Here is a 25,267-nt window from a genome sequence, read left to right as displayed (position 1 = left end):
ATAACAATAGAATGGCCACACACAGTGTGGGATCTCATAAACTACTGCAAATATTTGTACTGTTCTAAAAGTCATCTTGATTCAAAATTAACTCTGTATTCACTGCTTCTATCCAGTTTTATCCAGACACACCACCCCCCTTAAAATTTAATCTGAAACATGATACAGTGTCCTGGTGTTTATGCATTTGTCTCATCTGTGTAAGTACCAAGCACAGGCTTCTCTACTACAGTCATTTATTTTTACTTATGAATCAGACAATTCACAACAAGGTACTGTACAATAACTCTTCCCATAATAAAAAGTTATATTTGGGTTCTATTTTTTTTCCTTGACATAAATATCCTCAGATGACAAACGTAATTAAGCTGCAAAAAAAATATTCCATCTAATTGATAGCTCCAGTATGGAAGGAAGCTAGTGCAACTTTGGAGTTTGTTGTCTTGTTCAAAGCTGTACAGATGAAGTTTCCAACTTCCATCACTTTATAAAGATTTACTCCCTATAAAAGAGGTGGAAAATGTTAAGAATTATAAATGCACATGTTAAAAATGCTTAAACAAGTGGCATTTTGTTGCTTCATTGTCTGACTTTTACAAACAAAGGACCTGATTCCTGTCTTAGACCAGTAACAGATGAACAGAGTTACTGTGACTTACACAATAGTCACAGCTGTACCACGTTCTAGCACTGAGAGTGGCTCTTATCCTAGCAGCAGTGGAGCAAATACTTGAGTAATATCTTTAAAACTCAAAAAAGGATCTGTAATAATAACTAGAAGTTGAGGGGGAAAAAACACTGTACTTATTTATCCTCCAACACAAGAAACTTCACAGCTGTATGTATTGCCATTTGCAGCATACATGCAGGGCACAGAAACTTCACAGCTGTATGTATTGCCATTTGCAGCATACATGCAGGGCACAGAAACTTCACAGCTGTATGTATTGCCATTTGCAGCATACATACAGGACACAGAAACTTCACACCTGTATGTATTGCCATTTGCAGCATACATGCAGGACACAGAAACTTCACAGCTGTATGTATTGCCATTTGCAGCATACATACAGGACACAGAAGCTTCACAGCTGTATGTATTGCCATTTGCAGCATACATGCAGGGCACAGAAACTTCACAGCTGTATGTATTGCCATTTGCAGCATACATACAGGACACAGAAACTTCACACCTGTATGTATTGCCATTTGCAGCATACATACAGGGCACAGAAACTTCACAGCTGTATGTATTGCCATTTGCAGCATACATACAGGACACAGAAACTTCACACCTGTATGTATTGCCATTTGCAGCATACATACAGGACACAGAAACTTCACAGCTGTATGTATTGCCATTTGCAGCATACATACAGGACACAGAAACTTCACAGCTGTATGTATTGCCATTTGCAGCATACATGCAGGGCACAGAAACTTCACAGCTGTATGTATTGCCATTTGCAGCATACATACAGGACACAGAAACTTCACAGCTGTATGTATTGCCATTTGCAGCATACATACAGGACACAGAAACTTCACACCTGTATGTATTGCCATTTGCAGCATACATGCAGGACACAGAAACTTCACACCTGTATGTATTGCCATTTGCAGCATACATACAGGACACACACTTCTAGTGGCAACTGAGTTCAGTGAGAGATGAGATCCTACATTCTCTTGAATGAATGCAATCTCCTTCTTGAAGAAGTTCTTTTCCATGCAAAACTCCAATCCACATTGCTAGCAAAACTGAGAACAAAAATTGCAGCTGCTTTATCTGCCAACGCTAACAAATAATGTTCCTTGAGCAACCAATTGGTTTTTACTAACATAAGATACATATCAGCACTGCTCAACTGCTAAAATGGAATCAGATCCCTGATTAAATAGAAAAATAAAGCAACCTTCATTGTTAATATCCTGGATTACTCATGTGTAGTAAAAGTTTTACAGTTAGATTGTCTAAGTGATGTAAGTAATTGCTTCAAAGACTGGAACTTAGAAGCCAGTGAAGAAGGGATGAAAAAGAGAACTTCAACTACCAGTACCCTGAGCAGTCACTTAAAACTGGGAGAAGTGTGTCACTCACCATTAAAGGTGTATTGCACCAGAAATACACTTCCATAATACTCATGCATTTAAAAGTTCAGACTAAGACCTGACTCATGTACTTAGTCCTTTGATTGTATCTAGCACTTATTTTGTGTTCTACCGAAAACTTTGCCTTTTTCATTGTTGGACTTGGCTAAAAATGTTAAATGAGAGCAGAAATTACTTCACAGAAATGTAATCAAAAGAACATTTTTCATTTGAAAACCAATTTAAATGCTTCCAAGTTTCCAATCAGCTGTAGTGTTTAGTATCATCTATAACATTTTAATGCCTTTAAAAACAAGAGTGATTTCAGCTTATTCAGTTTATCCTGTATTGGTCATTGCTAAGGTTTAGTTTGTAGAGTGCTGTGGTACACAACACAATCTAAAAACATTCATGAGTGCCACTATGCTTTTTAACTAGGAAGAAATGAGAAACATAGCACCATAGACACAGGTGGCAGTTAGATTTTGGAAGCTGGTAAAATAAACCCCCCAAAGCATATAAAATTCACATTTTCACACTGTAACATTGCATCATGTGATATGTGTTGATAAGAAACTTATGTTCACAGGTCACATTCATTAAAGGGAATAGAAGCATCTCAGCTTTTTGCTTTGTATTTCTTATGTATGTTTTGTGAACCAAAAAGCATTACCGTGAGGGCACAAACCCACACATGACTCACAGATGGGGGTGGGAAAAGAGTACTAAGAAGTGTTTGTAAGGTTGTTAAGTCAAAGTGATATGTATTCAGAAAGATACTCAGAAATCTACCTTGTGTGCTTGTTAACTACTCCACATGTCCAGAATTACTCCATGGCACCAAGGAACAAAAGCAAGAAACACAGACATGTACCTCCAATAGGATCTGCAAACAGATAATTGCCTTAAGGCAGAAAAAATCTTCTGCCAGAAAGCAAAGTCCTTTAACTCACATTGACTCCAATTAATCAGTTCTCATTCAGCATTCATAAATACAAAGTCTATTATGTTTCAGAACTTTGGTTTTAAAGTGTCAGTGACTTAAGGCTAACAGTACTTCATTGCTGTCAGGAAGACTATTTGCCAAGCACTTTGAAGGCATCATAAGCACAAGTACTACTACTATAATTACATGGGAACCATGTAGAAACTTTATTTATACAAAGTACATGTCCCCCAGTGATATTTCATAAACACTGATGATCTATAACATAATTATCTATCCATTACCATGATACAACCAATAAATCTCTTTGCAGATGGGCTCCACTAGAAAGTTATTTCATGTTCAGTCTATAAGAGATTCATTTCACATGTCACTTTTTGGTTATGTACTCTAAAGAACAGTATAGAACAAGCATCACTGATTATAATGAGGCATCTAGTCAATCTGAACTCAATCATGTACCCTTAAATACTGTCTGGCCATCCAGGTAAAATCACTATATTGCTTAAGTTAGTAATAAACTCATTATGCCACATTTCCTGAACAGTGATGACCAATAGGAAGACCAAAGAATATTCTTTGGAGAAGTCAGTGTTGCTTTGTTCCCAGGGACACAGAATAACTGACATGCCAACCAAGCCAGGGATACTGAACTTGAGCTGCTGATGTGTGAATGCTCACTGCTAAGGTTCATTAAGGTGCAGTTCAATGCTGCTTTGCTGGAAATACAAATGACTGTGAGGGCTGATAACAAACAACACAAATTTATTACCATTTGGGAATATATCAAGTGGATACTCATGAAATAGCAATGTCCTCTGCTTGGGCTCCAAAAACTACATTGCTTTTCTACTTTGGAATCAGAAAAACTGACAAGAAGTTAATAAGCATTGTGAACCAAATCCAGAGCTCTATGAAAAAAAAGTCTAGTTCCACTCAATCTTTCCATGGAAAAGCTGATCAGCATTCTAGGGCAAGGTCTACAGTAGTGCTTTGGGATTTTTTTGTGGTTAATGAGGCAGAACATTTAATCAAAGTGGCTGCTCCTCATAGCTCCAGGTAGGGAGAGAGGGGTCATTCAGATTCCTAGCAAATACACAAACCAGTTCATCATTCACATTGTGTCAAGTCAAGTTAAAGCACTATGTTTACAAACAATACTATTTGCCCAACATTTGATTACAGAGCACAAATAATTATCAGGTATGTTTCATATGTTTCCTAGAAAAATGTTTCTGTTTTCCTTCAAGTTTAAAGTAGGAAGTAAAAAAAATTCTTACTGTATTGATCCCCAAACCATTCAGCATGTATATCACATCCTCTGTGGCAACATTTCCAGTAGCACCTTTTGCATAGGGACAACCACCTAGTCCTGCAACAGATGAATCCACTACAGCAACTCCCATCTGGAAGATAACAACACAAAACCACTACGTTAACATGGAGTATTGGTTATAGTTGCTGACAAGTAGCCAGCTACACATATAAGTTACCACAGGTGAAATACACATTTCTCTACAAATGGATGTGTTCCATGGAGGGAATTCCTTAAATTACCTGTGTCCTGACACCTTTTTAAGGTAGAACTTTTCAAACACAGGATGCAGAACAGAGAACTAACGGTCTATAAGATGGTTGGTTGTGTGAACCGAGGAAGGGAGTCAGCTAGAGGGCATCCCTGTGTACCCTTGATGCAGGAAGATTAAGTTTATCACAGTATCACCAAGGTTGGAAGAGACCTCATAGATCATCAAGTCCAACCCTTTACCACAGAGCTCAAGGCTAGACCATGGCACCAAGTGCCACGTCCAATCCTGCCTTGAACAGCTCCAGGGACGGCGACTCCACCACCTCCCCGGGCAGCCCATTCCAGTGTCCAATGACTCTCTCAGTGAAGAACTTTCTCCTCACCTCAAGCCTAAATTTCTCCTGGCGTAGCTTGAGGCTGTGTCCTCTTGTTCTAGTTAGAAACACAGTAAACTGGTATGCTCACCTTGAGTAACATTTGTGCAGAAGCACAGTAACTTTAGAGCAAAGAACTGAAAGTAGTCTGTGCCAAGATAGCTAGCACCTCACTTTTATCCAATAAGAATATTAAACCAAATATTCTAGCCAATCACTGTATTCCACAACTTGTCGAGTGCCAGGGTTGAGCAGGGCTGAGCAGACTTAGGTCATTCTGATAAGGAGGCACAGCTGCAGAAGACTGGCCTTGGGAGGCTAGCAGAGAAGCTGCTATCTGTAGCTGAGCCATGCGAAGGGGGCCTCAAAGAGGGAGCAGGCTGGTTAGCCCTGGGAACAAGCAAATGTTGTGGCTAGCTGTGCGAAGGGGAATTAAGGGGGGCAGTTGGTCAGGTCTGCCTCTATGCATGTGGACAGCCCATACTCATCTATGTGAGCCGATCAGAAGCACACACCCCTGTACCAAACACCACGATATAAGCACCACGCTCAGCTTCACTAAACATATTGATCTCCCATGCACCATATTGGTATGAGTCTGTGTCTTTCCCACTCCTGCCCAGCCTAAGTGAGGCCAGCTCAACAGTAGAATCACCACAATTTGTAGAGTGGCATATCACAGTATCACAGTATCACAGTATCACGAAGGTTGGAAGAGACCTCACAGATCATCAAATCCAACCCTTTACCACAGAGCTCAAGGCTAGACCATGGCACCAAGTGCCACGTCCAACCTTGCCTTGAACAGCTCCAGGGACGGTGACTCCACCACCTCCCCGGGCAGCCCATTCCAGTGTCCAATGACTCTCTCAGTGAAGAACTTTCTCCTCACCTCCAGCCTAAATCTCCCCTGGCGCAGCTTGAGGCTGTGTCCTCTCGTTCTGGCACTGGCCACCTGAGAGAAGAGAGCAACCTCCTCCTGGCCACAGCCACCCCTCAGGTAGTTGTAGACTAAAAAGGCTGCTGCTATAGCTTTGGCTACTTTGATATCCACATAACTTTGTGTTGCTGTTTTGTCTGTCACAGCTATAACAGAGCCAGTTGATGCTTTAGAGTCAGTCAGAGTTCTATGCCTTTTCCCTCTTTATCTCTCTCCAACTATTCCTGCAAAGTCTTAACACACAATAAATGCAGTCAGTGAGTTTCTTCAAGTGTTCAATGGTAAGCACAGGTATACATTTTAGGAAGTCTGAAGTCTTAATATTGGCATCTGAGTCACGTGTCATCCAAAAGCTTTTTGGGACCTCTGTCCTCTAAGATGTGTTATATATTAGTGGCTATCCTTCCACAAAAAACTGCCCTCTTAGGGTTTTGCATTCATGCTGGCAACAGTGTTGATAATTCAGAGATGTTTTAGCTATTGCTGAGTAGGCTTACACAGGGGAATGATCTGTTCTGCTTCCCAACCTGCCAAACCAGGCTTGGGATGATGGGAGGGGATGCAGGACCCCAACTGACCAAAGGGATATACCATACCACATAGCACTGTGTCCAGCATATAAGGCTCAGGGGAAGAAGGAGGAAAAGGGAGAGAGAGATTTAAAGTGATGGCATTAGTCTTCCCAAGTACCCATTATGTGTGATGGAGCCCTGATGTCCTGGAGATGGCTGAACACCTTCCTGCCAATGGGAATAGCAAATAAATCCCTTGTTTTGTTTTTCTTGCCCATGCAGCTTTTGTTTCATCTATTAAACTGTCTTTAAGTCATCTCCCAAGTTTTTTCACACCATTCCACTGAAAGAGGAGTGGCTGTGTGAGGCTCAGATGCCACATTGTGTTAAACCGTGAACATTGTAATGTAAGAAACAATTAAATTTTGGCAGATCTGTTAAAGAATTCACCAATCTAGAAGGAAACAGCTCCCAAAATAGCAGAAATGCCACCCTAGCACAGCCCTGGAGCACCTAGTTCTCAAGATGTTTGGAGTAACTGAATATCATGGCAGTTCCCCACAGTGATGGCTTCTGATCTTTTATCAATGTTTAAGGGAGTACTTGATGCACAGTGTTGACCTTTCTCAAGTAAATGAAGACTTTAAAAAGCAGGCAGCTGCCATAAGCTCATTATTACTCAGAAAGAGAACTTTTGGGTTATTGCTACTGCATCCAAGCTCCTTCTCTCTCCTGACTCTCACTGCATATTCATGACTCTGAAAGTTACCAACTCTTCCCAACAGATAATACTATTTTTTTTTAACAGGATAAAGCCTTCCCTGGGACATTGGTCAGGGAGGGAAAGGAATCAAGCTTGTGATTTCCACTGACTTGTTTAGCAATCTCTTACACTCTGTTCTTTATATGATTGACTTAATTATTTCTTTTCCTTCTTAACATGTTGGGTATGTGATCCTGGGCACTGGGTTGCTCTTGTTACAGAAAGCTCTTCAGGCTTCCTTTTGAAGGAGATTAAATTCCTTGGGAGGCATTCAGGCCCTAGAGATAATTGCAGGCAGGCAATGATATTAAGCAGAAGTGTTAGAGCTTCAAAGCCACCAGCTTCTCTCTACCTTAAGCACAGCAGAGGATTTTCCTCCTCTCAGGCTACTTTAGGCCAACACACACCAAAAGTTCAGAAGATATCTGGCAGACTGAATCAGGCTGCAATCACAGCTCAAATTCAGGACAGACCTTCCTGTGCACAGGTTAAGTTTTCAATACTCCAACTCTGACTTTGGGTCTGGAAAGACTCGTGGCTTAAACCATGCCTATTAGTCACAAGTCAGTAAGATCAGCTCAGAGGTCTGACTGTGCACAGAGCTGATCTCTGTTTCTCTCCTTCCAAGGGACCTAACTGTCCCTTCAGGCTAAACTGGAAACCTGAGATTTTCCTTCACAGCCATGCATACAACTAGCTGGTAAGGTAGGCAAAAGATAGTGTCCTGCACAGAGCTGATCTCAGTCTCCTTTCCAAATATACCCATTATTAATTTTATTTTAGTTCTGAAATAGACTTCCCTAATGCTTTGTTGCATTTGCTCCCAGTTTTAACAGTGCTTGCTTATTTTATCATTTGCCTTACAGGCTCTTTGAAGTTCCAACATTTTGGAAAAGCAGTAATAAAAAGTAATGCAATTAATTGTTGTCCTGTCTCCTGTTCTCAGATAGGGAACATTATCTTGAGACAGGTATCTTCTCAAAGTCAGTAATGAAGACCTCAAAGGAGCCAAGGTGCATAACTGTGACAGACTCACACAATTAGAGCCTCTAAGCAGGGATATTGTACCATAAAGCACACTAATCTGTGAATTATGGAGCAAATCACAAAGCTCCATGTTTCACATTTCAGTCACTTGTCACACACATTGTTTGTGTAACCCCCTGGTCAGAAAATGTGTTATACATCACATCTGTCTCCAATACACACAGGATATGTATTTATGATATCTTTCAACTGGAAATTCTGCCTCTTTTTTTGTGCTAGCTGCTAAGATTCGTAGATACACTCTGGAAGTTACTACTTTAAGCTCCAGTGACAGGCTTGCAAGTGTCCCTGAAAAACCACACCTAAGGCCTCTTGGTGGAAAGATTCAGGCTAAAGTGGAGGTCTGAGGAGAGAAAAAGTATGATGCAATCCTGCATCCCATTACCATGTCTACTCTCTCAGTCTGGTTTTAAGATTTCCATCAGGAATGACTGTTTCAGAGATGAAAAGGTAGAAGAAAGTGTCTCTCATGGAGTTTTCCCTGTTTCAGTGATGAAAAGATAGAAGAAAGTGTCTCTCATGGAGTTTTCCCCCTTTCAGAGATGAAAAGGTAGAAGAAAGTGTCTCTCATGGAGTTTTCCCCCTTTCAGAGATGAAAAGATAGAAGAAAGTGTCTCTCATGGAGTTTTCCCCCTTTCAGAGATGAAAAGGTAGAAGAAAGAGTCTCTCATGGAGTTTTCCCCCTTTCAGAGATGAAAAGGTAGAAGAAAGTGTCTCTCATGGAGTTTTCCCCCTTTCAGAGATGAAAAGGTAGAAGAAAGTGTCTCTCATGGAGTTTTCCCCCTTTCAGAGATGAAAAGGTAGAAGAAAGTGTCTCTCATGGAGTTTTCCCCCTTTCAGAGATGAAAAGGTAGAAGAAAGTGTCTCTCATGGAGTTTTCCCCCAGCTGATAAGGTTATGTCACAACTGCCAGAGCGTTCTTTGTGATGTGTTTATTTTTGGTCACTTTTACATGGGGATGAAAGCTATAAGCAAATAATGTGCTGAGGCACCTCAGCACAGCTGTTAAACTCCCAAGGAAGATCAACAAACTCAGGAAGAGCTTGAGTAACACATAAGCAGTCACTGGGCCCCCCAGTTTAGGAAGGACACTGAGATGCTCGAGCGTGTCCAGAGAAGGGCGACGAGGCTGGGGAGAGGCCTCGAGCACAGCCCTACGAGGAGAGGCTGAGGGAGCTGGGATTGGTTAGCCTGGAGAAGAGGAGGCTCAGGGGTGACCTTATTGCTGTCTACAACTACCTGAGGGGTGGTTGTGGCCAGGAGGAGGTTGCTCTCTTCTCTCAGGTGGCCAGCTCCAGAACAAGAGGACACAGCCTCAGGCTGTGCCAGTGGAGATTTAGGCTGGAGGTGAGGAGAAAGTTCTTCACTGAGAGAGTCATTGGACACTGGAATGGGCTGCCCGGGGAGGTGGTGGAGTCGTCGTCCCTGGGGCAGTTCAAGGCAAGGTTGGATGTGGCACTTGGTGCCATGGTCTAGCCTTGAGCTCTGTGGTAAAGGGTCGGCCTTGATGATCTGTGAGGTCTCTTCCAACCTTGGTGACACTGTGATACTGTGATACTGTGAAATGCTTGTCTCCAAAAATGGGGAAAATATCAACTGAATTGTACTTGGTGAGAACAACCAGAAAAGTTTGCCAGGCCAAAGCTGGAGAGAACCTTCTTCTGTAAGGTGTATATTACTATCAGTAGCCTGCTCCAGTCCTTCAAAGGGCACTTACTGTGGGAAAAACACCCACAATATAGTTCCAGCTTTAAAGGGTTGTGTATTCTGAAGGCATTGGATATACACACATCGTAATTTAGATATACATATTTGTATAGGCATAGTAATTTGTATGCTTGTATAAATACAGGAGATTCCACCACAGCTCTGCATGTGCAGTGCAAGTTTCATAGCACTGGGATATGTGTTGGTGCTGTTGCTTGTCAAAAGCATTTGTGAATACATGGAGGGGTATGGGATAACAGAATACCATGGAAGCAACACGAAATACATATCTTTGTCTAACTGCACCCTAGTATTTCCAGGCAGCCTCGTTTGAGTTAATGCAAACTATCTCTACATATAGAGGAGTAAGGTCAGTCAGTTTAGCCTGGTGTAAATGCAAGCTTACAAATGGTGCCTTATGCTGGCTAAGCAATGACAGCAGTGACCTCCAGATGATGATAGCGATAATTGCTCTGTCACCATCAACTGTAAAGGCCAAACAGATGGAAGAGAAAGTCAAGGAACAGCTTTACATTGGTGATATCTTCAATGTGGCAGCTTTCATCCTGATGTGGGACACATAGCATTGCTTCCTAGACACGGTGTATAAACACATTTACATCTTTATCATTACGTATTTGCCATTTTAACATTCAGTCAGCTGTAAACAAGCTCTTGCAGTTGTGACTGACATCCAAACGTGACACGTCTCAAATCAGTGCTCTGATTATGCAATGAGTGAGTGTTTCTGCCTTTAAACTTCTCTTCCTAGCATTTCTAATGTCTGCTGCAACATAGTGCTATGATTCTGTGATCCTATGATCCTATGATCCTATTTACATGGCTTTATTTATATGGCTTACTGCAGAGAGGGTTGGATTAGATGACCTTTGGAGGTCCCTTCCAATGCAGACAATTCCATGATTCTATGGTTCTATGATCCTATGATTCTATTTATATGGCTTTATTTATATGGATTATTGTAGAGAAGGTTGGACTAGATGACCTTTGGAGGTCCCTTACAACACAGATCATTCTATGATCCTATGATTCTGTGATTCTATGATCCTATGATTCTATTTATATGTCTTTATTTATATGGCTTATTGCAGAGAGGGTTGGACTAGGTGACCTTTGGTGGTCCCTTCCAACACAGATCATTCTATGATTCTGTGATCCTATGATTCTATTTATATGGCTTATTGCAGAGAAGGTTGGACTAGATGACCTTTGGAGGTCCCTTCCAACACAGATCATTCTATGATCCTATGATTCTGTTTATATGGCTTTATATATATGACTTATTGCAGAGAGGGTTGGACTAGATGACCTTTGGAGTGCCCTTCCAACACAGATCATTCTATGGTTCTGTGATTCTATTTCAGCAGCAGGTTCAGCTGCATCTGTCTGCTCTTGCATGTGGTACATGTAAACACAATGTGTTTTCTGTTTCACGTGCAGAATCACTGCAGTTCATCTCCAGTGTGGCCCCATTCAAAAAGTCCTCAAAGAATCCATACTCCAAGCTCCAAGCAGTGCTAAAACCAGATGTTGGAAGACATCCTTCAGCAGCACTGCTAGCTAATTGGAAGGTTAATATTACAGCCCAGCCTGTCCAAGCACTAAGTCTGAAATAGCACCTAATAAATAACCTCTCTGAAAGTTTAGGCAGCTAGGAAGCTGGTTTGCTTTTGCAGCCATGAATAGCATATGAGGCTCTAAAAGAAAAGCTAAAAGTTGATGTAATGTGTAAAACAAGGCCTCTTCTTTCGTCTCAGGTCCAATATTTGTCAGGCTTTTCAGGAGATAATGAGATTCAAGCCCTTGAGCAATCTGAGTCTGTGAAACATTCACAGTCATTACGAGATCTTTAAAAAGCCCAGTCTCCTTGTCACTTCTTGACAGGCACTAAATTGTGCTGAAACTCATGAGAAGTTGCACTGCAGCTATTTCATAGGGTATGTCCTAGGCAAGCACTCCCCAGGCCGTTTAAGTGGGGATGTGCATAAGGGTGAACAATGGTTTGACTTCCAGGACCACTTAAGTGCCCCAATCTATTTTGACACTTCCAGACTTTTGTAAATTGCTACATTTCTGACAGGAGTTCCTGAACACCTCCCAAACTTTAGCTTTGGCTAGCCTTAGCTTCCTCTCTAGAGAAGACTGAAGACTTTTTGCTGCTGGCCCACACTATCTTCCTAATTCCCTAATAAGAGAGCAAGGAATGGAATTCACCACTTGTATTAAGTAGTCAGTTTTAACAGGAAAACATTATTGCCAGTGAACAAGAAATGCTTTGTGTTTCTTAGCTTGTTTTACTACCTCCCTATAACTTCTTGGTGGGACAGGCAGTTTCCTTCCTTACAGATCTTTAAGCCTTGCTTCATCTGACAGAAAGTGAACTTTGTCCCTCTCTGAAAAATGGCAAGGTCAGCATCAGTAACTCCAGGGATGTGTGAGGTATAAATCAGAAGCTTTAAACCAGGTATCTTATGAATAAGGATTTTTTTAAAACCATGAGATTTTGAAACCATAATATTCAGGATCCCTGGTACCTATTAAACTGGAAAAAAACAGTGCCTTAAAGATGAGTGCATGCAGATAGGACCAAAACATTACTGCATTAGCTCAGCATTTGTTCAAGGAAGGGAGGAGGGAGGGAGGAAGAAATAAAAGGGATGGAGGAAGAAATAAAATGAGGATGTACATATGTTAAGGCAAAGGTTGTCCACTTGGCAGTATGACATTAATACTATTTAATCCTGTAGCCCTGCCAGTGCCTAGCTGGCATTGTTGGTGCTGTGTGGTGCTGTCACATTGTTGTGTCTCTCTGGCATCGGTCTGCTACCCAACATTACTTGGCATGCTGTCAGGAAAAAAATGCTGTCTCCTGCAGAGACAGAGACAGTCACAGAAATAGAACTAACTTTGGAAGCTGGCTGTGCCCACAGAGACCTTTCCCCGAGTTACATTTTCAAATGGTCTAAAACCAAGCCTTGCCACCCACCTCCCTTTTACTTCAGTAGAAGAAACGCGTGGAAATACTTAGTCTTGTAGTAGCTGAGCAATTAGAAACGTAAATTTCTACACATAAAACAATAAAATGAGACAATCTCTTTCTGTGGGAAACCCTGAAAGGCAACTAGCTTTCCTCCCAGCTTCCTTTTCTCTCCACTCTTATTAAATATAAACGCATCACAAACCAAAACTTCGACTTCGCAGAGTCAACTCCATCACCACTGACCACAGGGTGTCACTGTTACATTAAAAGCTGTAATTCCCCAGCTCATGAACTTACAGGATGAATCCATTCAGAAAAACAAAGCACAAAACAAAAATAAGCAAACAAACAAACATTTTCTTTTTTACTCCTGGAACAGGCTGAGATGCAAGCAACTCGTGGGCAGATGTGCTGCAAAAGAACTCTTTTAATTTACTGCACACATCTCTTCCCATCGCTACTGAGATACCCATTATAAGCAAAGCTGGCAATGGCATCTAAAGTCCCCTAACGCTTCCCACTTCCAGCTCTACTTTCAGCTGTTTGTTACTTTGTCAGCCTTTAACTGTTGGAGCTTCTATTTTCCAGACCTCACTTCTGCCTCTCCTGTTTTAGGAAGTTTTCAGTGGAAAATGGGGTTGGGCACTGCTGATAACAAGGTTGGGAAAAGAAAAACACTTTGTTATGTCAATGTTCAATGATTCTAACATGAGCTGCTTGGAGGTATTCTTGTAGCTTTGCAGTCTCAAATTTGGTACAGAAGAAATACTGGTTTTAAGAGATCATATGGTCTGGACTTAGGAGCTTAGGAAAGTTCCACCTCATTGTCAGGAACTGGTCAGTCTGGTAGCTAAAATGCCCAAGGGTCAAGAGAGCAGCAGCTGACCATGCTCTTTCCCTCAACCTCAACAAAGAACTGTGAAGCAATTGCTCTGAAACCAAGTTGGAAAATGCCTGTCTCCAGCTGACAGTGCAGCATCTGCACAGAAAGCCTCCCACCAGTGGCACCAAACTCCTGGGATCTGGGTTGGGAATCCACTTCTTCAGATGATGCTTATGGACGGTCAGAGGGTATCAATGCTATTAAAGACTGGTTCTGAGGTTTTGAAAAGCTTAGAAAGTCCTAATAAAAAATCCAGGCCATAGCAAAATTAACATTGGGCAGCAGATGTTCATGTATCACTAATAGTGTTGCCTACGGAGGCTTGCTTTGCTCCTGTGCTGAATACCTGCGTTCTCATTTACCAGGCACTAAGGTTTGCTAACGATTCGAGTTGCCCCTTTGCAGGACCACAAAACCTGCAGGGGGAGCAGGAGACTCGTTTCAGGGTTTTGTTGAAACCCATGAAGATGCGATGGTCATCAGAGCACTGAATGACTTTCCAGTCTTCTTTTCCTCGCTCCTGAAACAACCCAAGACACTGCCAGATTCCCCAGTTCAGCTGCTGCTGATTTGAAGTAAGTAGTTATTGCCTCCAAAGTTACTGCTCTCAAATAAATCTCTGGTGGGTGGTTTAACAGTTTGTTTGCTTGCTATGGCTTGTGAAATAATCTGATCTAAAACTGCATAATATTCATATTACAGATTTAAGTTTGGACACAGTCAGAAGTCCAGTCAAAGAGGTCGAGCAGAGCAGATAATCATCTTGGGATCTGGAAGGAAAGGGTAACGAGAGAGGAAAGGTAAAAGGCAGCTCTGGGGTAAGAGAGCCACCAAGTCCAGAAGTGCAGCAATTGCACCAAGTTGTCTGTGCCCTACCAGGCCTTTGTCTCCTGCTACGTGCCAGTGTAAATTAAACACTGAGGGATTTGAATGCACAGGGAAGACGAAAAGATTACTTAACCTTATGGTAACATTACCGAGGTTTGCTCTGGGAGGGGAAGATTTTGCTGGGACTGTTCAGAACTGCTAACAGTGAAGGTCCAAAGAAATAACAAGCTCACTTTGCAAGGGATGGCCCACAGAAGAGAAGCAGTCAAGATCTGCCCACCAAAATAAAATGTCTGAACTACCACAATAGATGAATTAGCTGAAAATGGGGTGAATGAAGGATACAACCACAGGTAAAAAAGCAATGCTTGAGACACAGGCTGCAGTCATTCCACTTCACTGTGAACCACAATGCTGAAAGAGACAGAGGGCTACTGTGGACAATTAGGGAAAGGCATTGATCTAGCACCTTGATCCATGTGACAAATGTGGAATGTGCATGGAAAACAGCAAAGCTGACTCAAACATCACAGCATCTGACAAGGCTACTTTTTTCCCTACGTTGAAGGAACATATCTTAGGTACCCCTTTTATTGGTATCCACCTTCTAAACAAAGTGCAAATTCTTTTGATCATCTTCAGTCCTGGTTAGCTTCTGCCAACTCCTAACCCTTCTAGTCAGTAGAAGAGCAATTTCTGTTGATACACTTTTCTGGCTTAAATGGGTGACCAAAACTGTGCCTGGAGATCTAATTTCCCTCACTTTGTACAAAAAAAGAGCACTTTCAGTATGATGCACTAAATAGCACAGTACAGCAGCTTGTGCCAATGTGAGCAAACAAAATGGGAGGCAGAAAAAAACTACTTTTATTGGAAAAAAAATTGTGTCAATGATGGCATTTGTATGAAAGGTGGGAAGACAGAGCAGAAGTATTTTCATTCAACAGTCTGCTATGCCAGTGTCAGGGTATCTAAATAACATGGCAACAACAGCATTTCAAAGCCCATCTGACTTCAATTCAGCCAGAGCCCTCGCAGAGTAGAAACTGACTTCCCTAAAGCCAGGACCATCACCCACCCACAAAACAACTTTGTTTTCACTTTCATTCCCCATAATAGCTCTGAAGTTGCATCCCCCTTACCACTGAGCAAAAATGGGTACCTCCCGCGCATCCTGGGGCTTATCTCCAGATGTGTTATGGAGTCCTATAGAAGTATCAGCTCCTCGTCTGAGGCTCATCACCTACACAACACGTGTGGTCTCCACAGCCTGAAAGCCAACACTGGCTCCTTTGTGTGGAAGCTGAGGAACCTCAATGAACCAACGTGGATGTAGGGACCCCAACACAACATCAGGAGTGCTAATGAGCTCAGTGTGTGTCTGAAAATGTATGCTAAGATCAGTCTCTTCTCTGCCTGCCTTTGTGCAGCTTTCTTTAAGGAATGTTAAGGCAGGCTATAGCTGAGACTGCAGTTTAAGATGTTGGATATTAAGACTAATGCCTGTTTAGCTCTGGAACAGAGACTTCCACCCCAAATTCAGCTGCATTGAGTGCCTCCCACCCCTATTGCATAACAAGCTTCCACGTTTAGAGTGTAAATACCTTTTCAGATATTAGCAAGTTTGCTATTGTTGCCACTCACACCTTTACAACTAGATCATATGCTTCTTTTCCTCCTGGATGTGATGGAATACAAGGTGGGGGAGCAGTTGGTAAATATATCTTAATCCAAGTCTCCCTTGTCTCTGTCACGTAACAGAATGTCCATTGAAGGTTTTGGCTACTCTTCCAAACAGAATGACTGTAAAAACATTCTAAGTCATTTGCTGCACATTACCATTTGAAGTAGATGACTACCCCTATCTCATGCTTCCAAAGCTTCCCTTATGTTGTCAGCATCTATGCCTTCCAGAAAGTTGTCTCAGTTAGTGTTGTAACACTAACATCTTTCTTCCCATTTTACCTACTTAGTAAGACCAAAGCTAGCCTAGGGTCTTCCTTTCCCCTTTTCTGCCAATAGCCATCCCATTGCATGCATTCAAACACAAATACATCCAGCAGTCAGGCAGCATGTGCTAGTTTGAGACTACTGGAATATTTTAATGAGGAAAATTAGATGATAGGCTGTGAAAAAGAAACAGTGCTGATGTCTAATTCACTTAGACTTGCTGAGATAGGCTTGCTGAGATGTCCAAGAGCCCTTGCTGCACAAACACAGATAAGACAGAATGAGTCTCTGTATGTCCAAGTCAGTGCCTGTTTTTTCTCCCTGGGCTTCTTCTACGTAACCCAAACAATCACTCTGCTTTTAACCCCCCTTGATGATCCTTGCAACAAAAGGCAGACTCTGGGATAAGGTAAGTGGGTGGAAAGAAGGTGGAAATGTGGTTGGGAGCTCCTCCTGGGGACTCTGCTTTCTGGGAGGGATACTGCATTTCTGTATTAGTTTTAACTTTTATACTCCTGTACATAGCTGTAAATATTGGTGTATACTGTAAATATCTGCTTGTAGGTTGTGCTAAGCTGTAAATACAGCTTCATTCCTTAACTTTCAGCCAGCTGAGTCTAGTCTGGGTGATTCCATAATGTGTGTGTGTGTGGCAGGTAACTCCCAAACCATCTCATGGTGGTACTCTCCTACCTGGGGCTCAGTTTATTTCTTTGCTTTCCTGTTAAATAATTGTCCTAATTATTAAGCAAGAAAAAAAAACCCAGGCAGTGAACCACAAAACTCCTGCCTTTGGGATTTTATCTCACTCAAGACTCAGACTGCACTGTACTTCACAAACGTATGGCAGCACCTAAATGAAAGATCCTGAAGTTGAAACTTAAGTTTTCAGTGACTTCAGAAACACAAGGACAATGCAGAACACAAAGTTCTGCACAGATCCTCTCAAACTTCATCTTTGTCCCTCCACTTTTCAACTATATTTTGCTGCACTCTCAATCTCTTGCTGCAACAGCAAGATATAAAGTCATAGAATCATAGAATCAAGCAGGTTGGAAGAGACCTCCAAGATCAGCCAGGCCAACCTAGCACCCAGCCCTAGCCAGTCAACTAGACCATGGCTCTAAGTGCCTCAGCCAGGCTTTGCTTCAACACCTCCAGGGATGGTGACTCCACCACCTCCCTGGGCAGCCCATTCCAATGCCAATCACTCTCTCTGACAACAACTTCCTCCTAACATCCAGCCTAGAGTTCCCCCAGCACAACTTGAGACTGTGTCCCCTTGTTCTATTGCTGGTTGTCTGGGAGTAGAGACCAACCCCCACCTGGCTACAACCTCCCTTCAGGTAGTTGCAGACAGCAATGAGGTCTCCCCTGAGCCTCCTCTTCTCCAGGCTAAACAGGCTCAGCTCCCTCAGCCTCTCTTCATAGGGTTTGTGTTCCAGGCCCCTCACCAGCTTTGTTGCCCTTCTCTGGACACCTTCCAGCACCTCAACATCTCTCTTGAATTGAGGAGCCCAGAACTGGACACAGCACTCAAGGTGTGGCCTGACCAGTGCTGAGTATGGGGGCAGAATAACCTCCCTTGTCCTACTGGCCACACTGTTCCTGATGCAAGCCAGGATGCCATTGGCTCTCTTGGCCACCTGGGCACATTGCTGCCTCATCTTCAGCTTACTGTGTATCAGTACCCCCAGGTCCCTTTCTTCCTTGCTGCTCTCCAGCCACTCTGTCCCCAGCCTGTAGTGCTGCTTGGGGTTGTTGAGGCCAAAGTGCAGAACCCTGCACTTGGCCTTGTTAAATCTCATCCCATTGGCCTCTGCCCACCCATCCAGCCTGTCCGGGTCCCTCTGCAGGGCTCTCCTACCTTCCAAGCAGCATAGTCCTAGCAGCATATTTCACTTCTTAGAAGAATCTGGTCATTTATGCTCCTGAACTGCACAAAATGGGTTAGACTAATTCTTCATTTACTGATGGATTAAAGATTGTATCCTAATTATTAGTTCCATCCTGCAGCTGGAGTTCATATATTTGCTTCCTCTCGCATATCTCATTAAGACTCAATGAAACACCAGAATTAATTAAGACACAGAAAGAAAAAGTGATCTGATTGTGTCAGAGAATAACAGTCTGCTTTAATTTTTTAAGTGTTTTTTTCAATTGTGATTTTTTTTTTTTTTGGTGGGGGGGGGGGGGAAGTAACAGCTTTCTTAATTCTCAGGCTTCTTACTTCACAAAAGAAGGTACCTGAAGTTTTCTAAAGGAAGTCACACATTTCCTATGGGGTAAGTGCATTATAATGACATAATTCGCTGCTTAGAACTGGGAAATCACTTTGGCTTTCATCGAGTGCATAAAAGTGTTATCCAAATGCATTGTCTTAGTTGTTCAGATGAATTTAAGATGTCCTACAAGGATGTGCAAGCTTCTGAATTTTGCTTTAGTTTTTCCATAATCCATGGTGTCTTCTGCATTTTAGGAACACACAATACATGCTTTATGCTTGCAATACATGCTCATAGCAGTCGTTTTCTAATGTGAGAGGTTCCTCTTCTCATTTCTGGAGATACATCTCACAGCAGAAACAAGGAATTGTTTCTCCTGTCTCAGCCTGAAGAGATGTATATCTCCATCCTTCACTATTATGCCATATTAGATCAAAAGTCTAGGGCAAAAATAAGTTGTGCAGTTAATGCTGTTAAATAAAACCCACCCCTCTTATTTAGACATAACAACTATCCTGAAACTCTCTTAATTCTATTTTCATAATCCTCTGACCAAAGCCATAATTTATTCTGTTTTAGTACATAGGATGTAAGGAAGTTCAGATATTTAGCTCCCCAAGAAAATCAGATTGCTAAGACATATGTTAAACTACCCTTAGGAAAAAAAAAAACCTTCCTGGCATCTATTACATCATCTGAATTACACAGGTGCACATCCATCTCCCTTTATAAGTGGAAAATAAGACCTTTACTCTTCATTCAAACAGTTCTAACTTATTTACAGCTAGATCTGGAGACTTAAAATTCATCATCGCAAAGTATAAAGCCAAATGTCCTTTTTATTCAGGAGCACCAAAGATTAACAGATTAGAATGTTTTCCACATGTCCATTTTACTGTCAAGAGAATATTAAAGACGTTTTCCAGCTTCCGCAGCTCAGCCAGATGTCAATGGATCCCACAGTGAAGCAAAATTGGCAGAGTAGCCTTCTCATGACCCCAGCATTGTTTTATCAAGGATCACTTTAAAAGTATAAAGGGACATTTCTTGCTGAGATCTGTAATGTTTTTCAGCCCTTTCCCCCTGCAATTACACAAAAGTGCTGACTTTGTTGAACTACTGATATGCAGTAGTATTTCTTATGGCTTCTCTCACACTGTGCTGTAATTGTTGTTTGTGTTGGCACAAGAGAAGTACCACATCTTCTTTCCACTGTACATTGCCAGACTCCAGTTGCAGTAACATCATTGTAGGATCTTGTCCTGGGCATATGTTTTGTTGTGTAAACAATAACTGCTAATTTACCCTGACAGTCTCCATGGCATGTCCTCTAATTACAAGAGGTTGAGGGGCTTCAGATAGGTACTTTATAACATATCTACAGCAGTTAACACTGTTTCTTTTATTCTTCCCCTCCCTGTGTTTTGAAAATCATTGCAAAGGTTAAGAAATACAACATCATCAAAAAGCATAAAATAAAACCCAACAACAAAACCAAAATGTATTCCTTCTTGCACACCTCATTCTCTAGAACTGACAACGTAGTTAAGCCAAAGTTACAGCTCTATTGCAGTAGACATTACAGGATAATAAAGTGTTAGATATTTATGTTTTCTTTCAGTTTGATCATTCCCTTTTACATATTTTGCAATCATTTCTATCAGTACCTTTTTCTCTCACCATTCCTGGACGTGTTCAAGAAAAGCCTGGATGAGGCACTTAGTGCCATGGTCTAGTTGACTGGCTAGGGCTGGGTGCTAGGTTGGCCTGGATGATCTTGGAGATCTCTTCCAACCTGCTTGATTCTATGATTCTATGATAAAGATCCATTCTCACTAAATAGTCCCTGAATTTGCAAATAGCTATGCACATGCTTCATCTGATTCAAGACTCCAACAAATGCATTTAACAAATGGGACCACTAAGGTGTTGTTGGAAAATGTAACATCTACTGCAGAGATTCAGAATGTAGGAGCAACTTCCCTTTAAGAGGTCTGGAATATAAGTTTTAGTCATTCATCTGCACAACTTTAAGGAAGTAGAACTTTCCATTTTGTGCTAAAATATAATATTCTGAGTAGAAGTCCAGGATGCAATAGTAAGTAATCACGGTGTTGTGACCAAAGATGATGCGACCAAATCAGGCATCTTTTAGGACACCATAGGAAGAGTGAATCTCAATTTCCAATAAAGTTTTCACCATGATTTTCATCAGAATGAAGGAAACTATTAAAAAAAATAATAAAATGTGACAGTTTCTTAGCTTCTACTACTCCTTTACAACTGAAGAGAGGCTGTGGCCAGGTGGGGTTGGTCTCTTCTCCCAGACACCCAGCAACAGAACAAGGGGACACAGGCTCAAGTTGTGCTGGGGGAGGTCTAGGCTGGATGTTAGGAGGAAGTTGTTGGCAGAGAGAGTGATTGGCATTGGAATGGGCTGCCCAGGGAGATGGTGGAGTCACCATCCCTGGAGGTGTTGAAGCAAAGCCTGGCTGAGGCACTTAGTGCCATGGTCTAGTTGACTGGCTAGGGCTGGGTGCTAGGTTGGCCTGGCTGATCTTGGAGGTCTCTTCCAGCCTGGTTGATTCTATGATTCTATGATTCTATGATTCTATGATTATACCACCTCCAAAGGAATCTTCCCTTCTAATCCATTGAATAATTAAGTGTTAGCATTAAAGCTTGGGAGTCAGAAATGTAATCTGTCTTGACATTTTTTTCCCTTATTCTGAACACAGTTCCTCTTCTAAAAAACACAGTTGCAAACTGCTCATCCAATGTATCTATCAGCAGTAAACCCAGAATACTTCTTTTGTTTATAAGAGGCATTCAATTGAGCATTTTAGCTTTTGCTACAGGTGCACATTATATTGCCTTGCTAAGTCTAATTTTACTGTTTGCTCAGTTTACCCTTTAGAACAAAAGATTCTACTTCAAATCACAATTTTTTAACTATTATTGCAACTCAGTGGCAGCAACATCTCACTGTTATGATAATGTTTCTTCTGATAATTGTTTGCTTTATTGGTTCAAAAGGACTCTGTTAAGCAACTTGTCCCTGACATCACCATATAGCACTTGCATTAAGGGGAAAAATATGAATAGAAAAACAGGCAAAGTGGCAAAAATTATGGTCTGTATATAATTACCATTAATTTATTCTTAAATATTTTCAAGGAGTTTTTATTTCTGAAAGCTTGGCTGTTTCCATTTCTAGTGTAATATTTCAAAGAGGGGGGCAGGGGGAAGAAAAGACAAATAACAAATGAATTGACTCAGGAGACTGGTTCAGTGTTGCTTCAGGACAGCACAGAAAGATGATTGTCATACTTTCAGCACTGCATCTGCTTTAGTTTCTCTCTTAACTGAAGAGTCATCTTTGACTTATTCCACTTATGTAAATGGTTGCTTGTTCTCCACCCAACAAACTCATTTAGGCTGTCATTTAGTTTTGGAACTTTATTCTGTCTAATCACTGTATCTGGATATTTTGCATTTCAATTTACCTTAGAAAACACCCTGAGGCTGTCTGATGTATCTCAGCAATTGGAAGTAGCCCTCTCTGTGTTTGTTGGATGATAACAAAATTGGTTCCAAGCACCCATAAATGTAAAAGAAGGGCCAGAGGTTTAGTTCCACCCCCTCAGCACAGCTGTCTGCAGAGCTGCCCAAAAAGGAAGGAAGCATTATCCTGTAAACACTGCACTTCCCTACCGGAGGCACTGGGATTTATGATTTCCCAGTTTCCCTGCCATGGCAAACTCCTCTGACCCCTGCTTGGGTCTGAAAGTCAGGTTTTGTGCAATATCCTCTTTTTTCTGTCAGGAACTAGAATAGACATACTCCCAAATAATGAAAAGTAATGGAAATAAATGATGCTTTCCAAGTGGGAAGCACAGTAATGATTCTGTCTTCATTTCACACGGGGTGTTAAACCTTAAGTACAAACACTTCAGGGTAGAAATTACAGGTCAGTTATAAAGGCTGGGCAATATTTTCTGTATTCAGACTCTGTAGTAAGTTCCTCAGAGCTTTGCCAAAATTTAGTTGAAACAGTTCAGCATTTTGAACAACTCACATCTATCATGCTGGTAAACAGTCATGGCTTCCTCAAGTTCTCACGCCCCCATGCCTTGAATCACAGATATGTGATATTGGGAGTCCCACCTTCTATGTAGAGATGGATGTAGTGTACAGATGTTTAAAGAAGACTTTGCCAGTAGAACACTCAGAGCTGACACAATCTCTAAAATCTCAACTCTGGAGACATAGGATCATAGAATCAAGCAGGTTGGAAGAGACCTCCAAGATCATCCAGGCCAACCTAGCACCCAGCCCTAGGCAGTCAACCAGACCATGGCACTAAGTGCCTCATCCAGGCTTTGCTTGAACACCTCCAGGGTCGGCGACTCCACCACCTCCCTGGGCAGCCCATTCCAATGCCAATCACTCTCTCTGCCAACAACTTCCTCCTAACATCCAGCCTAGGCTTTGAATGGCCATAAAGAATGTCAGCAAAAATCTCTCTGATGTGCTGTTAATACGTCAGAACTTGTGCTCTTTTGGGGATGTGTATATATATATATATATATATATATCCAGTAAACAACATAGCATCAGAACTGGAACTCAAATGTCCATTGTGTGTAGCTCTTGCCACAGCCACATGTACAGCTTTGGCCTGGTCTCCACTGAACACTTTCTGGCACAGCCCAGGAAACAGACCTATGTAGGGATCATTCATGGCTGGCTGTCTGGAAGTGCTGCCCTTGTTTTAGAGGGTAAGAATTTGATTTTATGGTGCAAGCTTTTTTTTATCATTTGGCCTTAGTGCCAGAGAGGCCAGGAGATGCTGAGAACACTGTAGAGGAGTTCTATAGCAACTGTAGGAATGTAAAGTCTGTTCAGACTTGCAGTCTCACACCCAAAATTAGTATGACAGCTGATGAGATAGAAATTGATAAAGAAATGCATGCTATGGGGGGGATGCTGAGAAGGAAGAATGCGATGGGCTTGCAAGGATGGAGCAGTTCTGAGATGAGCCAGTTGTGTAGGATATCTACCTGTGGAAATCCCATTTAATTTGTTGTGGAACTTGGAAGGTGTGAGAGACAATACTAGGCATAATAAAACCAAAAGGAACAGATAACAACTGCAAAGATTTCACTTGTCTTTCTGTGAATGACAGAGCATCCATGTGATGCTGCACGAAGCACAAAACCCAACATTCAGGTCAATGAAAACTCTTCATTTTCCAGAACCCTTTCATTTTGTAGACTCTGATTTTCAGAAATTGACTTTTAAAAAGTGTTGTAAAATAACAATTATCCAGACAATTAGTCATCTCACCAAACCTACAGCCAGCTATGTAGGCTCACGTGAAAAAAAAAAAGAGCAAACCCAAAGCCACAAAACTACCTTTTTATGCATGCAATTCAGCTGAGGCATGATAGAAATATGCATGGGGAATATGACACCAGAGTGCCCTCAACAGATTTTTTTATCCATGCTACAGATCAGTGACTTCAGTTTTCTACTGCTGTATTTTCACAACTCCTAAAAGCACTAACTATTTGTTTTAAATTGGGCTTAGCATTTTGCAAACTATTTTACACTAATTTGTTCTATAAACACCTGAAAACATTTTTTTTTTAAAGCCTTCTTAAATTTCCAGCATTTGGAAGTGATTTGTTTCTAGGCAAAAAAAAAAGTCTGTGTCTGAGAGAAAGAGCTGGATTACTGCCCAGTCCACTTTAGAACTGGGTGATGCTGACTCTTAACCCAGTTGGGATGATAAAAGGAAGTCTGTTTAAAAAAAAAAAACTATTGCCCTGGCCACATGGACTTACAACTATCAAACAAGGACTAGGAAAATAGTGAAGGAGAGGAAAAAATAAACTTAGTGCCAGGGAAAATATTAGGATTAGGTGAAGGTAGGGGAGCAGTATCTGTACACATTAATCTTGCTTCCTTCCAGTGAGCTGCCAGATGGATATTTACTCTGCTTACACACTGATGAAGGCACAGGGTGGCAAAAAGGCATTACAAAGGAGAACAAAGAGGGGAGGTAGACACTAGCAGTCTGTACAGAGCATTATCCTCAAATGCACCTACGACACACTGGGTTTGTATCTAAATCATACTCTGTGCTGCTTTGCGCGTGTCTTGTTTGCAAGCACAACTTTGAGAGTCTCTTATAAGATAGGAAAAGGTGAAATAAAGGCAGAATTGTCTTCTCATTTTCTTTTCATACTAATTCCTTTCCCTTTAACAAACTACAGTTCCATATATGACAACTAAAGAGTCATGCAACAGAACAGAGTCTGATGAAGATCCAAGAATCATTTAAAGTCACTTCTCATGAATATTTGATGGGAAGAGGAGCATCACAAGAGGAGAAAAATGCACTGCAAAAGAAAACAATACTAGAAAGCCTGTTAGGTACTTACTGTTCAACCATATCAGTATGTCT

At 41.5% G+C, this 25,267-nt stretch overlaps 1 protein-coding gene across 3 annotated transcripts in view; it reads right to left on the bottom strand.

The window, feature by feature from the left end:
• HMGCLL1 (3-hydroxy-3-methylglutaryl-CoA lyase like 1) overlaps positions 1–25,267 on the bottom strand; it is an 82,961-nt gene continuing 57,694 nt past the window's right edge. The window contains exons 7-8 of one of the 3 annotated variants that reach the window (XM_064146772.1): positions 4,318–4,443; positions 3–502 (exon numbers count right to left, since the gene is read on the bottom strand). In XM_064146772.1, the coding sequence (XP_064002842.1) occupies positions 389–502; positions 4,318–4,443 (240 nt within the window). In that variant the 3' untranslated portion in view covers positions 3–388. Of the gene's footprint in view, positions 503–4,317; positions 4,444–25,267 lie in introns of all 3 variants that reach the window. The other 2 variants (XM_064146769.1, XM_064146770.1) reach the window with 2 other exon arrangements.

Source organism: Pogoniulus pusillus, chromosome 7, assembly GCF_015220805.1.
Source record: "Pogoniulus pusillus isolate bPogPus1 chromosome 7, bPogPus1.pri, whole genome shotgun sequence".
Lineage (NCBI taxonomy): Eukaryota > Metazoa > Chordata > Aves > Piciformes > Lybiidae > Pogoniulus > Pogoniulus pusillus.
This window is presented reverse-complemented; position numbering and strand designations above follow the sequence as displayed.